Below are 17,917 nucleotides of genomic sequence, written 5' to 3' on the forward strand. Positions count from 1 at the left end.
TTTGGGTGCAGTGAGTTGAGGCAGTGGGGTGGCACATAGAGGACAGTGGTAACGATGGCACATGCAGGCCTCTGGGTGCCACAAACATGTGGCAGCCACAGGTGGACATGCAGTGGCTAGATGCAATCACAGATAGGCAGCAGATGGCCACATGGCTGCAAATTGTGGTAAGAGGGTAACTGCCCTGGCAGCGGAGATACAGTGCTGGGGGAAATGGGCCATGCGACTAAGTGGCACACAGCATGGCATGGTATGGCATGATGATGAAGCCATGGTGAGCTGCAGGCAGTGCAGGGGATGCCAGAAAGGCTGCGGGGGTGGTTCATGAGGTCACAGGGGGGCCACGTTCATGTGTACCAGGCAGGCATGTTGTGCAGCAGCAAAGGTTCAGTACATGTAGCATGGGCTTGTGGGCTGTGGCAAAGCAGTAAGACTTTGCTCAACATTGTGGCAGAATATGCAGTGTCAGCTAGTGCATTCCCACCTAGAGAGAGACAGAAGCCAGTAACTCATGGACCTGCTGTGTCCTCAGCCAACGGCAACACATGTACAATGATATCCAACTATGACAATATAGATATTTATGGATCATAGGGTGGGTGATCTCATTGCACAGACACCAGTTTTGCACAGGAGCAAGGAAGGAGGAGGGAGTGGTCATCCAGTAAGGGCAGCTTCAAATGATAACAGGAGAATTAAATAGGTAAAAAGAACAATGAATTTCAGTATACAGGAAGGCAAACATGTCCCAACTGCTCACAGAGGCCATCATGGGTAAATTCCAGCAGATCAAAGTCTGAAGTACTAGAATCATGAATAAAGGTTGCCTGTTGTAATGTTGAAGGCTGATTTCCATTGGTTGCCTACAGGCAACACTTTCAAAACATGCCTCACCATCAGTCCCTAACTGGTATAAACTACATTTGGCTCACAACAAAGGCCTGTTCCACTGCACAAGTTGTGGAAATGGTCTGGTCAACAGAGGACAATTTCAAACATGAAAGAAAGAAAATATAATAACTAAAAACTACTAATAAAACACACTCCAAACCCCTCCAAACAGGTGCCAGCTTGCACTTTACTATAGTTGGTCTTAAGTTACTTATAGGAGTTTCTATGCACCGATCCTACCACATGCCCTTAATGACTTTTCTTGTTGTGTGATATATAGATAGCAACTCTGTGTGTGTGTGTGTGTGTGTGTGTGTGTGTGTGAGAGAGAGAGAGAGAGAGAGAGATGACAATGCTAGTACTAGAAATGACACATACATTATTGGTAGCATATTATTAGCTTGTCACAGAAATTGGCGGAAGCATACTAAGCACATTTGTACTATTATGTAATCATTCGTAACAGATGTTATTTCTGTTTGTTGTTGTGAAGAGAGAAATATTCACATACATATTCTCATTGTGTTCCTTTTTCCTTTCCTACAGATTAACAGGAGCATCTATAAATATGATTAAAGGTGGACTGCAGAAAAACAGAAGCCTTGAAGTCTTGAAAATAGGATTCAATCCACTTTCACAAGAAGACTGTATGACACTTCTTACTGTGCTACAACTGCAGCTTTCATCAATTAGAGTACTTGATTTAGACAATGTATGGGTAGACAAAGAATTTTTGAAGGTATTTATATGACAGTTGTTGTACGTAATCAGAATAGTAGAAAGGACCTACAGTGCTAACTTTTTAAAAAATATTGCACTCATTTTAAAAGGAGCAGACAGCAATACTGGAACGTAAGGAAGACACTTCTGTAGTGGTAGGTGGTGTGTATAGTAACTATGTACTGGAAGGCCCTGACGTGAAGAAACTGCTATTAGCAAGAGCGACATATGAAGGAATGAGTGTAAAAAAGAAGAAACAACGAAAGCACTTTGGGTATGTAACTTACACTAATCAATAATAGGATCTGAAACTTTCTAGCAGATTAAAACTGTGTCCTGGACTGAGACTCAAACTCAGGACCTTTGCCTTTCGTAGGCAAGTGCTCTACAAACTGTGCTATCCAAGCACAACTCACAACCCATCGTCACAGCCATACTTCCACCAATACCTTGTCTTCTAGCTTCCAAACTTCACAGAAACTCTCCTGCAAACCTTGCCCAAATTTGAATCTCAGTCCTACACACACTTTTAATCTGCCATGAAGTATCATATCAGCATACACTTGGCTGCAGAATGAAAATTTCATTCTGAATAATAGGATCTGTTTTGAACACAAAGAATATAAAACTCACCTTCAAAATAGATTAATTAGTGATGCTGTAAAATTACATTTTGAAGCACAACGTGAACACTACTTCTAGCTCTTGGAACTAGTTCTTTCCTTTCTTAATAAGAAAAAGGGAATTGGTTGAGAAGGATGGAAGGGACTTGAGAGGGAGGGGAAGGGGGAGGGGAGGAGTGGTACAAATCATTCAGATCCTAGATTAATGAGGACTCAAGTGTTCTGAGGATGAGGAAATGCGAAGACTAAAATACATGAGGAAAAAGGTCATTAAGCAACTTACGTGCCTGTCTTAGACCATACATGGTAGAATGAGAAGTAAAATGTTTTAGAAGGTGAAGATAAAATGAAAAATGAAAAGATTAATGCAATTAGGGACAAGAAAGAAAAAGGAAAAGAGAGGAATGGCAAAACTAAAACAAATGAGTAAATAATAAAATCCTAACAAACACAATAATAGAATTAATAATTACAGAAATGGTATATTATTATACAAACTTAAAAAAAAATTATCAAGTCATTTATTTGGAGCACTTTAGGTTATGGTTGCCAAGAGTGGATTCTGAGGAAATAAGAAAAGAAAAGAATTAGAAGCAGTGGTTACATGGATATGGAGAAGAGCCAAAAAAACATGCTGGACTGAAAGAAAATCTTGTGAACAAATAGTAAAATCAATTGAAGAGAAAAGAACATTGATTAAAATGTTAACAGAAAGAAAAAATAAATTAACTATACTTAATTAGACACAACAGCTTCAAAAATTCCTTTGATGTGGAAGATTCCTGGAAAAAATCAAGGTACACACCCAGAATCCAATATTACAAAGTGTTATCAGTGGAATTAGCTGCAGTAACTACAACCAAATGGTACAGATAGTGAGGGCAGAGAAGGATGGCTATATCAACAAGGCATTGGCTATACTATTTTATGATAAACAAGCACAACACAGAATACGGGAGGAGAGGTTGAGTGTGCTAACAGAGCTTTAATACAATAGGTGATAGGGTGGGTGGATATGTTGGACAGAAAATTCCTATATTCAGAGTTCAGAAAAACTAGTGTTACCTGGTGGTATTCAAATGACCAGTGTGATACTGCAGGGACTAAGGTCTCCCAAGTCGTGACACACAGCATGTCCAGCAGCTGGTTACTGGTCATCCATTCATAGATTCAGTTAGTGATGGTGACCATCCATATCCAGAGGCATCCAGCAAAATGTAGACACTCTTTGATAGTAAATATCTTTGGAAGAAAATGACATAGGGCTGCAATTTAGAGTGGTAGCAGTCCATTGTTTTCCCAAAAGATTTTTCACGAGATGACAGTGCAGTGATGAATAAAGTAAGATTGTCGTTTGAGCAATGGAAGGCCATATTTAAGTGGTACTGGGAGTACAGAAACATGATGGAGGTACAACAGCAATGGTGTAACATGTATGAAACTCAGCCACCAACATGCACAACAATTTTTTGTGTTTGGGATAAAGCCAGTAGTACTGTTCAGGATATGCGTAAGGAAAGCTCTGACTGACCACAAACATTAATAAGTAAGCTTCCAATGCTGCTATGTTGCAACATTTTACTAGGTCACCTCAAAAATCTATGAAGCAGGGTGCACATGAAAGCAGGGTAAACCGATCAAGCATACCATCTCTCTGAAGGCTGCAAAGTGGAAAGTGTACTTTCCAAGACCGCTGCATGCTATGAATGAGGACAATCCAGATCAAAGGTGGAGTACTGTGAGTGCTTCAAAGGCATACTTCATGAGGATGAATGGTTTGCAGAGAGGGTTATCTGGTCTGATGAGGCACAATTCAAACTGAACGGTACTGCAAACTGCCACAACTGCATGTACTGGGCTCCTGAAAATTTTCACATTCATGCTGAAAACATGTTAATCACTGGGTGTTAATGTGTCATGTGGTTTGTCAATGCACAGATTGACTGGCCCATTCTTCCTTGAAGATATCATAACTGGTGAGGTGTATGTTCATCTGCTGCAAACATCGACTTTACGTGCCATCCAAGAGGTGTTTGAAAATGAAAGATTTTATCTACAATGAGATGGCGCTCCATGTAACTGCCACAGAGATGTCAGAGCTTACTTGGATGAAAATCTATCTTGATGATGGATAGATTGAAGAGGATCTGTTGAGTATCCATCAATGTCTCCAGACCTTATACACGAAGTTTATCAACAGCGGCCAGCTACACTGAACAAGTTACAAGAAACCGCCCATGATGCAAGAATTGTAACAGTGTGTCATTTTGTTCCATCAATATTGACTATGAAAGACAGCCTACATTTTTCTGGACCTTATATTTAACACCTTACTCCACTTACACATTAAAATGTAGTTATTCTGAGGACAAAATTTTTAAGGAACTGTTTTACAAATAAGATCAATACTTTCATTTCTGAGGGTCATTATGCTAATGTAACTTCATTCACAAAGGCCATGTTTAGCAACATATTACACGCAGGAAGGAACAATTGTCATACTATCAGTGGTAGAAATTGACACATAATCGGCATCTGTATGAAACAATGAATGAAGTTTTAAAGCTTACAGAAGAAAGGATGAAAGAAAAAAGAAAAAAAGGTATTGAATTTAGGATGCTGCTGTCAGCAAGTTCATTGCAGAAAATCATATCCCGTATTTTATTCAGGATGTCCTAAAAGAACACCAACATACTTCAGGGACAGGTTTCTTACACAAAAACAAAAAGAAATGTCTGTTAAACATGGGCTCTACAATGGATACCTTAAGAGCTATAATCACTTGTTCATCTTCAATACTATGAAACAGATCTCTTCTGCTGTAGGGACTTTGCTTTCCAAATTCTGGGAGGAGACTGTATGGACCAAACCAAGAAAAAAAGTCCAGGAAAGATAGGGTCTAAAATGCATATTTCAACAACTATGAACACTTGTTCATCTTCCTCTACTGAACAAGTGCTCATAGCTCTTAGGTGTGCGTTTTAGAGCCCCTAGACATTTTTTTTCTTGTTTTGGTGCGAGGAACCTGTCCTTAAAGCTTATCAGTATTTTTTGGGACACCCTGTATATTACTACAGCTTCTACTTTTACATGACATTTTTATCTGCATAAAACCATAAATGTTATAAACACCAGTTCCATGTTATATCTATCAGTATTACAACAATTGTAGGAATGTATCCTAAGTATATCTTACTATTTAATGGTAGGCACAATTTCTCATGTTAATAATAATTAATATAAAAAACTGTATTATAGTTGTAAAATTCAGTTTTGATGTTTGCACGCTACATTTTAATTTATGGGAACGTAGCTTCTGTCAGTTTCCACAGATGTATTTACTACCAATGGGAGTAAATGTCCTGTGTAATTTGAAGAGCATACTGATTTATAACTTCAGAGTCCACTCTGAAATCTTATTTGCTTTAGGAAAATGTTTATCTGTTACCATTTCTTCATTTACTGTTCACTAGACTGATACAAGAGGGATATATCTAAATTGTGAGACTCTGTTTAGTTGACTATTAATAATGTGGTGACCAATACTTGGGGCTTATCAATATTGTAGAAAATATTATGATGGAACCTCTTAAACGTAATTCCTTCAGCATACCATTGTAATTACCATCTATTTTAACCTCTATAAATTTCATATTAAAGGTTTTGGTAGATTTCTGAAAATAATGTACAATTATGATTATCTTTTGTATAATGGTACTGAACTCATGACCAGTGTTATCATGAAGCTTTACAAAATTTTCATGGTCATTTTGTAGCTTCAGCAAATCATTGATGTAAATTAATTTGATTCATGTGCCACATTTCTACCAGTCCTGAATTTAATCTGTTCTGCTACCCTTAGCAACTCTTTATTCATTGTCATGGGCGTCGAGGTGTAATAATGTGTAGCTTAGTGGCTCAGTGGTAAAGATGCCACAGATTCGAAGGTCTCCTGTTAGATCAATGGTCAGTCCCCTCTACTGTAAAAACATGCCTTACAATTGATGACAGCTATATCTTTACCTAAGAATTTTTTTCACATGACGTATTTGGTATAATGCAGAGAACACTTAAGCATAAAATGTAACAAGTAAATACACTGCAATGTTAAATATTATTGTGTGTTTGCTTACAATACTGAAAAAAATTTTGAGGAAAATCAACTTCTGGGTTGATGATAGTTTAGTTTCATCAATTTTTTTTTTTTTTTTTTTTTTTTTTTTTTTTTTTTTTTTTTTTTTTTTTTTTTACGTAACCAAGTCAATGACTTGTTCTTTGCCATGAGGATTTTATCATTCACATATCACTGAGAATAAGATAAAAGACCAAATTATCATTTATCCTTTCAGCTGAACCAATGAAATGGAACTGTGCTGCAGTTTCATTTTGAATCTACAGAACATGTTCAGACTTCTCAACCACTGTTCAGTCTTGATTTTCTTTTTAAATAACGTTTACTTGTTGTAAGAAGAAGAGGCATAATATTAGAACAGAAAGAAATATTCTCCACTCTTCTTTAAAAGTATTTTTGTCTTGTAGAAAGGTCTATTATGCTGCTGCCAAAGTATTATGTCATCAGCCCTATGCCATAAATTGTCTGCTAAATAGAAAAGCTATTTACAATGTGAACTGAAATTCTTTTGTGGCCATCGAGTATTGTACTGCATGGTGTCACTAAAATTCTGAAATATTTTTGTGGAGCATCTGCAAAGGTTTCACAACACACAGCATCTATAAACATCGGTAATGTTTATTGTGTAAGGGAAATCTTAAAGCACATAAACTTTAATTGATTTTCTTTACAAGAATTAGTTAATGTCAGACAGTTGTTAGAAATTAGTTTCTCACTTGGCACAAAAAAGTGATGTGTTTACTTCCCTGTTCCAGAAAGTAATACAGAGCCTACTCATCAACATCTATTCATTTTTAATCTGCTGGTCACTTTTGTAATGATACTGGATATATCAAAATATAAATACAAGAGTTACAAAACATGTGAAAATATGAGTAATGTATCATGTCAGGCACTTTCGACATAATTATGTAAGGATTTAAAGTTTATGTCATACTAAAAGCAATTTTCTTATTTTGCAGAAGTTTCAACTTTAAGTCAAAATTCACAAGATACAGTTGTGCACATGAATATATTACATTTACAGTCATATTATTTGATAGATAAACTGAAAAGGATATAAATGCAAAATTTATTTCATATTGTGGATAAGTTGTGTACTGGCTTGTCAGCCAAAATTTGGTGACATCTCTATTTGGATTTGAATTTAGGCAATGTGTTTATATTTTTTTTATGTTGTAAGGAAGTCTTTTATTTTTAATAAAATATGTGTCCAGCTGTTTCAGGATTTTTGTATCTTAATTTTGGTCTTTTGTGTGCATATGGTAGTTATCTTTCCAGTTAGCACTGTAATTGTATATATATATATTTATTTATTCACCAGCGTGAGCAGTTTTCTTTAAATATATGTGACTTATTGAGAAATATTCCAGATATGTCTAGAATTTGCTATTATTTCACATGACTGCTTTGGTAATAGGTTTACAATGCATCCAGTGATCTTCTTCTCTAATTCAGTAATCTATATATTTGTTTATTTGCTGCACTGCTTCATAATTGTGTACAACATGAAATGTGTCTATAAACAAGACCGTAGGACATTTTTAATAATGCATCACTGATAGCAGTTTGGGACTTTTTTGGAGAAGAGATACATTTATGCTGATTTTTAAAAGGTACATCAAAAGATTAGATTAAATTAGATTAGATCCAGTTTTCATTCCATAGACCTAAAAAATGAGATGATTCTCATGGGTGTGGAGCATGTCAGAAAATATAACATAAAAACATAAAACATTTGAATATAATACTTACTACCCTGACCATTTGTCAGGAGATTGTCAAAATAGGTGATTACAGTGCCATGAAGTGGAACAGTTAATATTTACTGACTTAACATGCTGTCAGAATGAAACACTGTTATGCTCTATTAATAAATTTATCATAAACAAAATACCTAATTTTGATTTTTGTGACCAAGTGCTGTCAAAGCTGAAATCTGATAGACATTTTTACTTAAGGTGGCTTAACAGTCTCTGTTAAGATACTCATCTATAGAATAGAAGGAGTTGCCTATCAAAAAGTCTTTCAAACTCTGTTTAAACTGTGCTTCATTTGAAATCAAGTTTTTAATGGTTGCTGGCAATTTATTGAAAATGTGGCTTCATGACTATTGAACCCCTTTTTGGACCAAAGTAAGTGATTTTAGGTCTTCATGTAGAGTGTTCATATTCCTAGTATTGATAATTTGTATTGAGCTATTGGCTGGAAATAGAGATGTATTACTTGTGACAAATTTTGTTAAGGTATAAATATACTGAGAAACGGTGGTTAGAATACAAAGTTCTATGAACAGATTTCTACTTGGTGATCTTGAATTTACACCACAAATGATTCTTATCACACACTTTTGCACCCTAAAAGCTTTTGCTCGGTTTGATGAGTTACCCCAGAATATGAACCCATATGACATAATAGAATGAAAGTAAGCAAAGTATGTAAGTTTTTTATATTTATATCTCCTACATCTGACATCATTCTCATTGCAAATACTGACTCGTTTAGGCACTTAAGCAATTCTGTGATATGCCCTTCCCACCTGAATTTATTATCGAGTTGTAATCCCACAAATTTAACACTGTCAACCACTGCATGTCTTCATATGTTATACACATGCTGGAAGGAAACCTCTTAGAGGTTCTGAACTGCATATAGTGGGTCTTCTCAAAATTTAATGACAGTGAATTAGCTTTAAACCATTATTTAATGTCAGTGAAAATTTGATTAGCATCAATTTCTAAATCTGTACTTGACTTGCTACTTATTGCAATGTTTGTATCATCTTCAAACAAAACAAACTTAGCATTTGGCAATATACACAATAAAAAGCAATGGAATCTTGAGGAACACCACATGTAATTAATTCCTAATCAGATGAAGGCTGACTGCTTACTGCACAGGTATTTTGCAACAGGACCCTTTGTTTCCTGTTTGATAGATAAGATTCAGACCATTTCACAGTATTGCCAGGGACACCATAATATTCTTAATTTACTTAAAAGAATGCTGTGGTTCACACAGTCAAAGGCTTTTAACAGGTCACACAAAATGCCAGTAGCCTCTAATTTATAATCTAATGAATCAAGTACATCCTCACTGTAAGTGTCCGCCTGCTTAGCTTGGTGGTAACGTGCTCGCCTCACATGCAAGTGGGCCTGGGTTCGATTCCCAGCCGGGTTGGAGATTTTCTCTGCTTGGGGACTGAGTGTTGTGCTGTCCTTATCATCATTCCATCCTCATCATCGGCATGCAAGTCGCCCAATGTGGTGTTGACTGAAATAAGACTTGCACTTGATGGGTGAACTTCCCCGGGTGGGGCCTCCCAGCCAATGAAACCATACACTCACTCCATTTCACTGTAAGTGTAAATAGCTTTCTCTACATCAGAGCCCTTAAGGGGAGGTTTACTATCTTTGGCCCGAAAAAAGCTTGTTCTTTGAGAATTTTTTCTTGGGATGTGTTATATATATCAATATCAAATTTGGTCAAAATGTTTATTGATATTTCCTCTACAAACTGGAATTTTTTTTTGCCAGATTTCTCGAAGATCAAAGGCAGAAGTGCCATTGGAATAAAACAAAATTTTGATATAGACCTCCACGCGTGGTATGTCACAGGTCAGCCGGATCATGTGAAATCAAAACTGAGTTGACATTAGCGAAATATATAAGATTCTTTAGGAGTTGTACCTCGCTTGGACCATAGGAAACAAAATCGTGACCATTTGAAAAGAAATAGGTCTTTTTCATCGATTTTTTGACTTAGTCAGCCAATTAAAAATATTTATAGTTGATGGATCAGAATAAAAGTGATGCAACTCCTAGACAATTTAGTTAGCTTCGTCAGAAATGAAGAATCATGCCAATCGGTTCAGTAGATTTAAAGTTACCACACCGCCCAATAAAAAAAACGCCATTTCGAAAAAACGTGTTTCAAGTTTTGACTACATATAAATGCAATATTATGCAATGTACGTTCAATCTGCTAGACCAGGTCCATAAACTAGTCCTTCCTCTTCCTCATAGAGGGCGTTCTGCTTGATCTGGGCCATCCTACACTGCTCCAGAGCTGCTCGTACAGCCGGTGACAAGCAGTTCTCAGCTGCTTGAATCCAGTGGTCATCCAAATGGTTGGCCAACTGTGTCAAATGGAGTCACTGGGTGATGTCCATCATTGTCATGGTCTTCAGAAATGCTGAATACCCTTTGTTGAAGCTGCTCACTGTCAGGGAAGGCGCAATCGCCACAGTCGTCACACCAGAATGCAAATGCTTGGGGGCTAACTTCCAAAAACACGCGTTCCAACTTTCATCAGAATTTTGTGTGTTTCCTCCCAAGCACCGGCACAATAACTTGTCCTCCGAAAGAAAAAAACTGGTGCGTGAAAAAGGCCGATTTCAGGCAGGTGCATTTTTTTGTTCCACCGCAAATAACAAAGTTTTCTGTTCCATAATCAAAATATCCACAGATGTACTGCCAGTCTACAGTGTCCAACAGGCACAATATTTCAGCGATCATACATGTCGCCATCTTCAGGTGAACTGACGGACTGAGCTCCTGTGAACGTGCCAGCACGGAGATCCATATGCTATGGCTGCTCAGAGGGAACTGGGTTCGGTCGCGGCAGCAGCCGATTTAAATACCCTCCACCTGCAGCGCACTCCCTCCGCCATCTGCACCCCGCGCCATGGTTGCGCGGTGGAACAGATTGCGACGGCGTCTGAGATGACGTCGGTGTGATGGCTCTGTCCGCCGTGGTCGTCACAACTATACGTTTGCTTGATTTACTCTTGATTAACCCAATCGCTGGTTTCCAAGCCTTGCTAAGATTATAGCCACAGTCACGGTTTATGAGGTCTTCATTGGTGCGAATTTCGATGGCCTCTCTAACAATGCTGTCCCAGTATCTCGATGTCTGTACCAGAATCCTCGTACGTTCATACTCCACAGCATGATTTTCTCACAACACTTTTAGAACATACATGTCATACCATTTTAAGACAATATTCAGCTCTTCTTACAACCTTTTAAGGGATTCAAACAAGTCTGACTGTTGCTGTTTGGGTCTTAGGTTGTGACTGTACACACAAATTAGCATCTAATATTTAATCTAAAACTACAGCAGATGTCATCAGAGGATACAGAGAATATCTGTTAATATTCTTTGACTATTTGGCATGTTACAGAGGTGAGTGATTAAAAAAGAAGCAGTATTTTGTGTAGCAATAACATCCAACATGTTAATTCTCATCTGTCCATTGCATCGGCACCCACAAGGAATATGTGAAACAGACTTTTCATTCATTACACATTTACACTCCTAGAAATGACTGTCTGTACTGCAGATTGAGCACTTCCAAGTGCAATATGTAAGACTGTGGCTTTAGTTTGTTTGGTCGTCAGGCTAGAGACAGTAAATTACACTGTTTTCTTGGTGCAGCAGCAATTTCAGCAATGTTTTGCGCTCATGCCAGATGTAACCATTGCTGAAATAGTCCTCTAATATTTTTTGGTCACTTCCTCATAAAGCCAACATTGAGCTGTAGTTCAAACATAAAGTAAATGTAGTGGCAAAATAAATGCCTGACAATCATCTCTAATTTCCACAATCACTGGCCATCCCCACCTGCACAAGTTAATAATAACACTATTTTACCATATGGCCATGGACAAAAATGAATTGTCAAGGACTACTCATGCTACATTAATTTTTACACAGCAGAGCTATTGTAGAAGACTACAAATAACAAAGCCACACTACACCATAGGTGTGTTCACATATACTTCACCTATGACCCAAATGCATTAGACAACAAGAAGGAATAACATTTTAAGCACTAGGAAGGACGAAAAAATGAGAAATTTCATGGTCAAAATGATGTGCAGATATCTTCTTAAACTGTATATGGTGCAACATAGTGCATCATTCAGTCATCGACTTACAATCTGTGCAGCACAGTTGTACACCTGCACAATAACATGTTGTGGCAACCTGGGTTGCTGATAGCTATGAAGTCATCCAATGACGGCAAGATGGCAGTCTGGCCATCAAGATGTTACTTATTAGTGGAGCCAGACATTGCTCTCAGATGACAAACAGCTTTATTGACATCTCATTCAATACAAAAGAGTTGGCCGGTGCCCATAGAGGAGACTTGCTCAGATGGTGGAATTGGATGTCAACAGTGCTGGTGGCAGCCAGCTAGTGTGGCCTTGCAGAGTAACAAGTATCAGCACAGTCATCTTGTTGAGAGCACCCAACAGCAAGTCTGCTGTCAGCAGACTGAGACGTAGCAAGCCATCCCTACAGTGGCCCAAGCAAACCCAGGATCTCCGAGAAGATGGATACTAGACACTGGTGTGCACTGAATGGCTCCACCAGAGTGTATCCTGTTAAATGCCCAAGAGCATCAAGCTAATGGCACTAGTTTGACTGTGGCTGCATCTAGTAGCTGGTGCAGAAGCATGGGGCAGCCGGCTGGTGCTGAGGCTACATTGGTGTTGAGGATGGATCCATATTCAGGGCTGAAGTTGAAATGCAGCATAATGCTTGTGGTGGTCATGTCAGTAGACCCAGACAAGAGACACATCTCCAGTGTGAATGATGTTTGGCTGGGCTGAAGATCCAGGTGGGTGGATCTTGTCTGGGCAGTGTTGTTCTGACAAAAGCCCTGCTTGTTTCACACACACCTCAAAAGCACTGCTTCAGGTGTTGTATGTGGTGCAGGCTGGCCAGTCCTGAGGCAGCTTGCAGAGTGCAGGACACAGGCAAATATACTGCAGGGCTTACCAGTATATTTTTGTAACTTGTGGCCCATCATTTGTGGCCCACGGGAGCCGAAGTCACATTTATTCATCCTCCCTTGTGAATAATTTGGGCATCCATTACATGATTTGTTGTGTTTACATTTCTACTTTCCCACAATTGTTATGTAAAGTTTGTTTCTTTATGCTTCTTATTTACAATTACTGCTAACCACATTTACTACTCACATGGTGGTTGACCCACTAGGTTGGCAGATGATGGAATGTGAGCTCAGGAGGGCAATTATTTCTTTGCTAATACTGGACATAGGCGATGCAAATGGTGACTAAGAAAGTTCATGACAATGAGATTCCCATGAGCACGATCTGACAATGGTCTCCAGGGTTCTATAGAGAGTGGTAAAAAAAAGATGTCCTGCAGTGATGTGCCCATTCTGTGCTATTAGCTTTTTAAGAGATTTTATTACACTGGTGTCAAGGCTTTCATTCAGGAAGTTTTGGTTCTTTGCTGATGAGACTCCGAAAGGACTGTCTGGCAGGTACAGCAGAGGATATGTTAAGTTCAAAGCTGTAGTGTGAGCAGAATCATCAACCTTCCTTACCACCTCTCCCCTCTTTTGAAACCAATGCTGATAATGAAGGCAAAGCTTCTTGTGCACCCTGCTAGGGTCAAATACATCCAACCAAGTAGGTAGCTATAAACTGAAATTTACCAGTAAGATCATTTCTACTGCTTGGTACAAAGCCTGATAAAGTGTGTAGAACTTTTTGGTGTTCCTGAATGGGGTACATGGACTTGTCAGCATCTCCCATTGTCTGACAAGGTATTAAGGCAACCTGGTACTCCATTGCCTTATTTTCTCTTTGCCAGGTCCTAATGTATTGTAACTTTTTGCAGGCTCTTACACTAATTCGCAATCCTTCCCTCTTCTGGGTTTCAATCTCTTGAGTGGTGAAGACATCTTCTGGCCATGGTGATAAGCCTGCAGTCTCATGGAACTCTGAATTATATGCTGAAATAGTGTGTCCCTGTCATTGTGGTGACTGTTGATATAGTGACACACTGCTATTGTCCTGTGTACCCATTACATTCTGCCATTTGCTTCTGGGCATAATGCTATTGTTCTTCACTTGAAAATATGCAAGAAATGACACAGCTGTTTAATTAGTTCTAACAAGATGTTAGTACCTTGGTCCATAATAAACATCTCTGGGGTTCTGAATTTTAACAACCAACTATTAACCATTGTTTGTGCCACTGTATTGGAGTGTTCATTTGACCATCTCCACATAGCATGAATGGTGATCTATTGTTGTTAATGCACAACAATTTCCCTTTGATGTTTGCCCAAAAGAAACCAAAATGTCCAATCCATTCATCCCAAATAGTTTGGTGGTTTCTGGTAATCTCTGTAACAGAATATGTTAGTGACCCAAGTCAAAATATAGTTTTTTTACATACTGTCTGATAACTGTCACCATATTCAGTACCAAAATTGCTCTGTCACATATTGTTCTGTTGTTTATAGCCCCTCTGGTATGCTAAAACTTGATTATGTTCCTATTTCAATACCACCTCCCGCAGCATAGCTGGAATTACCCTCAGCTTGTGCTTTCTGCCATTCCATAGTCATGAAACACACTCTTCATAAAGCTGATCTAAATGATTAAAGGAAAATCTCATATAAAGATATGAAACAAATATTAACAAAGAGACAGAGGGGCTGGCCAGTACTTACCTCAGCTCAGTACAGCCGATAGATACACAAAAAACAGAACCGAAAATTTACGTTCCTAGCTTTCAGAACAAATGTTCCTTCATCAGGGAAGAGAGAGGGGAAAGAAAGGGAAGAAGGGAAAGTAGATTCAGTTACTCACAACCCAGGTTATGAAGCAACAGGGAAAGGAAAACAGGGAGGGTAGCAAGGATGGAGGCATGGTTGTCAGAGGGAAGCCAAAGATATTCTACTGTAAGTACTGTGCCAGCTTCAAACCAAAGAGGATGCATACAGAAGTAAAGAGGTATATAGTATAAAGATAAACAAACTGACAGACATACAAGTGGCTGATTAGTGTGACTTTGTGTCACTGTTGGCTGGCTAATATGATGTGAACTCGGGGTGTGTAATGTTATGAGCAGTATGTTCTCTGTACAAGGTATTAAAAAATAATAGGATTTGTTGAGTGTCATCTAGGTGACTAGTTGCTGGGGAGTACTCCCTGTAATTGCAGCAAGACATGAGAGGAGATGGGGTTTGCTGTCCAGTGGGTTGCTGAGCCACAACTTCAAATCCTATGATGGTTAGCAAAACTGTACCACCACATGCTCTCAATTGAGGCTTATTCAGATAAGAAATACAATACATACACATCAGTGCAAATATTTGCATACTTTTACATTCTTCCATACTCTTCAAAGTTCCATTTCAATTTAAAAAACATATTCATGTCCCCAATTCACTCTTATTTATGGCTGTAACAGTGAATATACTAATTAAATCTCAGCTCATTCCTTAATAAACATGATTCATATGAGAATTCTATATGCCTATTGCTCATAGGCAAACCCACACAGACACACAAAAGAACCATCCAAAATTCTTATAGCTACTTAAAACAAAATTTATACATACAAACACTTTAGATATTGCAGCATAATCATGCTCATGATTTTTCAGTGTATACTTTCAGTTTTGTTGTACAGATCTCTATTTTTATTTGTTTGTTTATTTATTTATCTATCTGTAGACTTTCCAGTTTCCTTATTTTCTGTTAGCAGCAGAGACAATGCTTAATCCCTTTTCAATCCTCACTTGAATACAATATTTTTCAGTACCTTCCAGCATCAAATGTTACAATTCTACCCCATCAATATAATGTTGCAGTCATATAATGGATAATCCAGATTGGAATATCAGCAATATAAGGAAAAAAATAGAAAATCAGAGTCTTCTTCAGAAAAGTAAACACACACACACACACACACACACACACATATTCATTCACACAAGCAAGCATATCTCATACACACATGACTGCCATCTCTGGCAACTCATATTGAAATGCAACTGTTGCAGACACAGACGCACGTGACGGAGGGTTGAACCCTCTGCTGGGGGCGAAGTCTTAGCACCTTTGGGGCGCTTCTACTTCTTGCATGGTTAAAAAAAGAAGATTATAGAATAGTCAGAGGGATAGCAGAAGAAGCAGGAAAGCAAACGGCCCGATTGACTGGCCAGCATGGTATTTAAAAATGAAAGCTGACAGGACAGTAGAAGGGACAGCAGGAGTTTGAGGAAAGGGAATGGCCCATTGGCTAGCCAGTAGATTACAACTAAATGACAGAGTAAAGGAGAGGAGGAGGGACAGTAGGAGTGAATTAAAAGCTAAAGGCCATTATCCTGGCCTCATCTTCGTGGCGGTGGCGGTGATGGCAGTGGCAGACAATCTTGAGGCGATAGAGTGGGGGGGGGGGAGGAGGGGGAAAGAGAAAGAAGTCAGAGAGTGGCAGGTGGAGATGTGAAAGAGGAAGGGCCTTTCTGGATTAGGCCAATGTTGGGGGGGGGGGGGGCAGGGGGGGGGGGTGAGGGCGGGTTGAGTGTCATGACGTAGTGGTGAGATGGATCAATGATATGAGAGAGAACGAAAAGTTGGCATGAAATGGGTGGCTAGTGAATGGGGAGTCATGGGGGGCAGAAGAGAAGGTCAGGCCAATGAGTGGTGGCCAGACGGTGGACACGGGCAACTGTTGCATTGGCAGCAGCAATCTGGAGAGGGGTGGGCGAAGGCAAAGGATAGTGAGGTGCGGGTGGGGGAAAGGAGAGTGCTCTATGGTGGAGTGTGCAGGGAATAGGAGGAGGCAAGACAAAACTGCCTCCAGGTGTAGCAATTGGAAGACTGTTGGGTAGTGAGGCAGTGGGGGGGGGGGGGGAGGCAAGGGGGGGGGGAGGCAAGGGGGGGGGGGAAGGAGAGGAGCATGGAGCAGAGACGGGAAAAGACAGGCGAGTGTGTTAGCAGAGGGTGACACAGAATGAGGGTGAAGGAGTGTGAGTGGGGAGGAGATGTTAGGACAGAGGGGCTGGACACTTTTGAATGGAAGGTGTGGGATCAATAGATTACTTTAAGTTGAGGCCGGTATAATTTTGGGAGCAAAGAATGTGTCACAAGGATAACTCCTATCTGTGCCATTCAGAAAAAATGGTGGTGGAGGAAAGGATCCAAGTGGCCTAGTTTGTGAAGCCTGTGACAGGATTGGAAAAGGAACTGCTGGCTGGGTGTATAGGGCAGGTCTTGCACCTGCTATTCCACAGGGATAGGGGTGGATTAGGATGATGTGGATGTTGGGTGAATGACGTAACACCACTTAAGGAGGAGTGGGATGGATTTTGGGCATGATGTCCCTCATTTAAGGTCAGGACAAAAGGTAATCAAAGACCTGATGAAGGATATGTTCCAGTTGATCATGTCCAAGGTGGTATTGAATAATGAAAGGGGCACTTCTTTTTAGCTGGTTCTTTAGAATGGTGGGACGATTGTGGGTGTGTAGAAAATGGCACAGATCTGTTTATAGACTATTATCCACTTCATAATGACTGACCCCTGAATCTAAGCTCATATTCTGATCACATTGCATTACAAACATTGATATGTTATTCCCTGCCAGAATTGTTGAAATGTCTACTTTTATTTAGTATATGAATATTACATCTTAGTTGAAATGGGGGCAACATACATGGTAATATTTAAGAGAAACTGGGCTTTTTCTTGCATTTTTCTGTGAGTGTCAA

At 39.2% G+C, this 17,917-nt stretch overlaps 1 protein-coding gene across 1 annotated transcript in view; it reads left to right on the forward strand.

The window, feature by feature from the left end:
• The window catches only part of LOC126188600 (leucine-rich repeat-containing protein 74B-like), a 232,494-nt gene that overhangs the window by 150,748 nt on the left and 63,829 nt on the right, over nucleotides 1-17,917 (forward strand). The window contains exons 6-7 of the mRNA XM_049930202.1: nucleotides 1,438-1,630; nucleotides 1,722-1,885. Coding sequence (XP_049786159.1) covers nucleotides 1,438-1,630; nucleotides 1,722-1,885 — 357 coding nt within the window. The remainder of the gene's footprint in view (nucleotides 1-1,437; nucleotides 1,631-1,721; nucleotides 1,886-17,917) is intronic.

This window comes from Schistocerca cancellata, chromosome 5 (genome assembly GCF_023864275.1).
Source record: "Schistocerca cancellata isolate TAMUIC-IGC-003103 chromosome 5, iqSchCanc2.1, whole genome shotgun sequence".
Classification (NCBI taxonomy): Eukaryota; Metazoa; Arthropoda; class Insecta; order Orthoptera; family Acrididae; genus Schistocerca; species Schistocerca cancellata.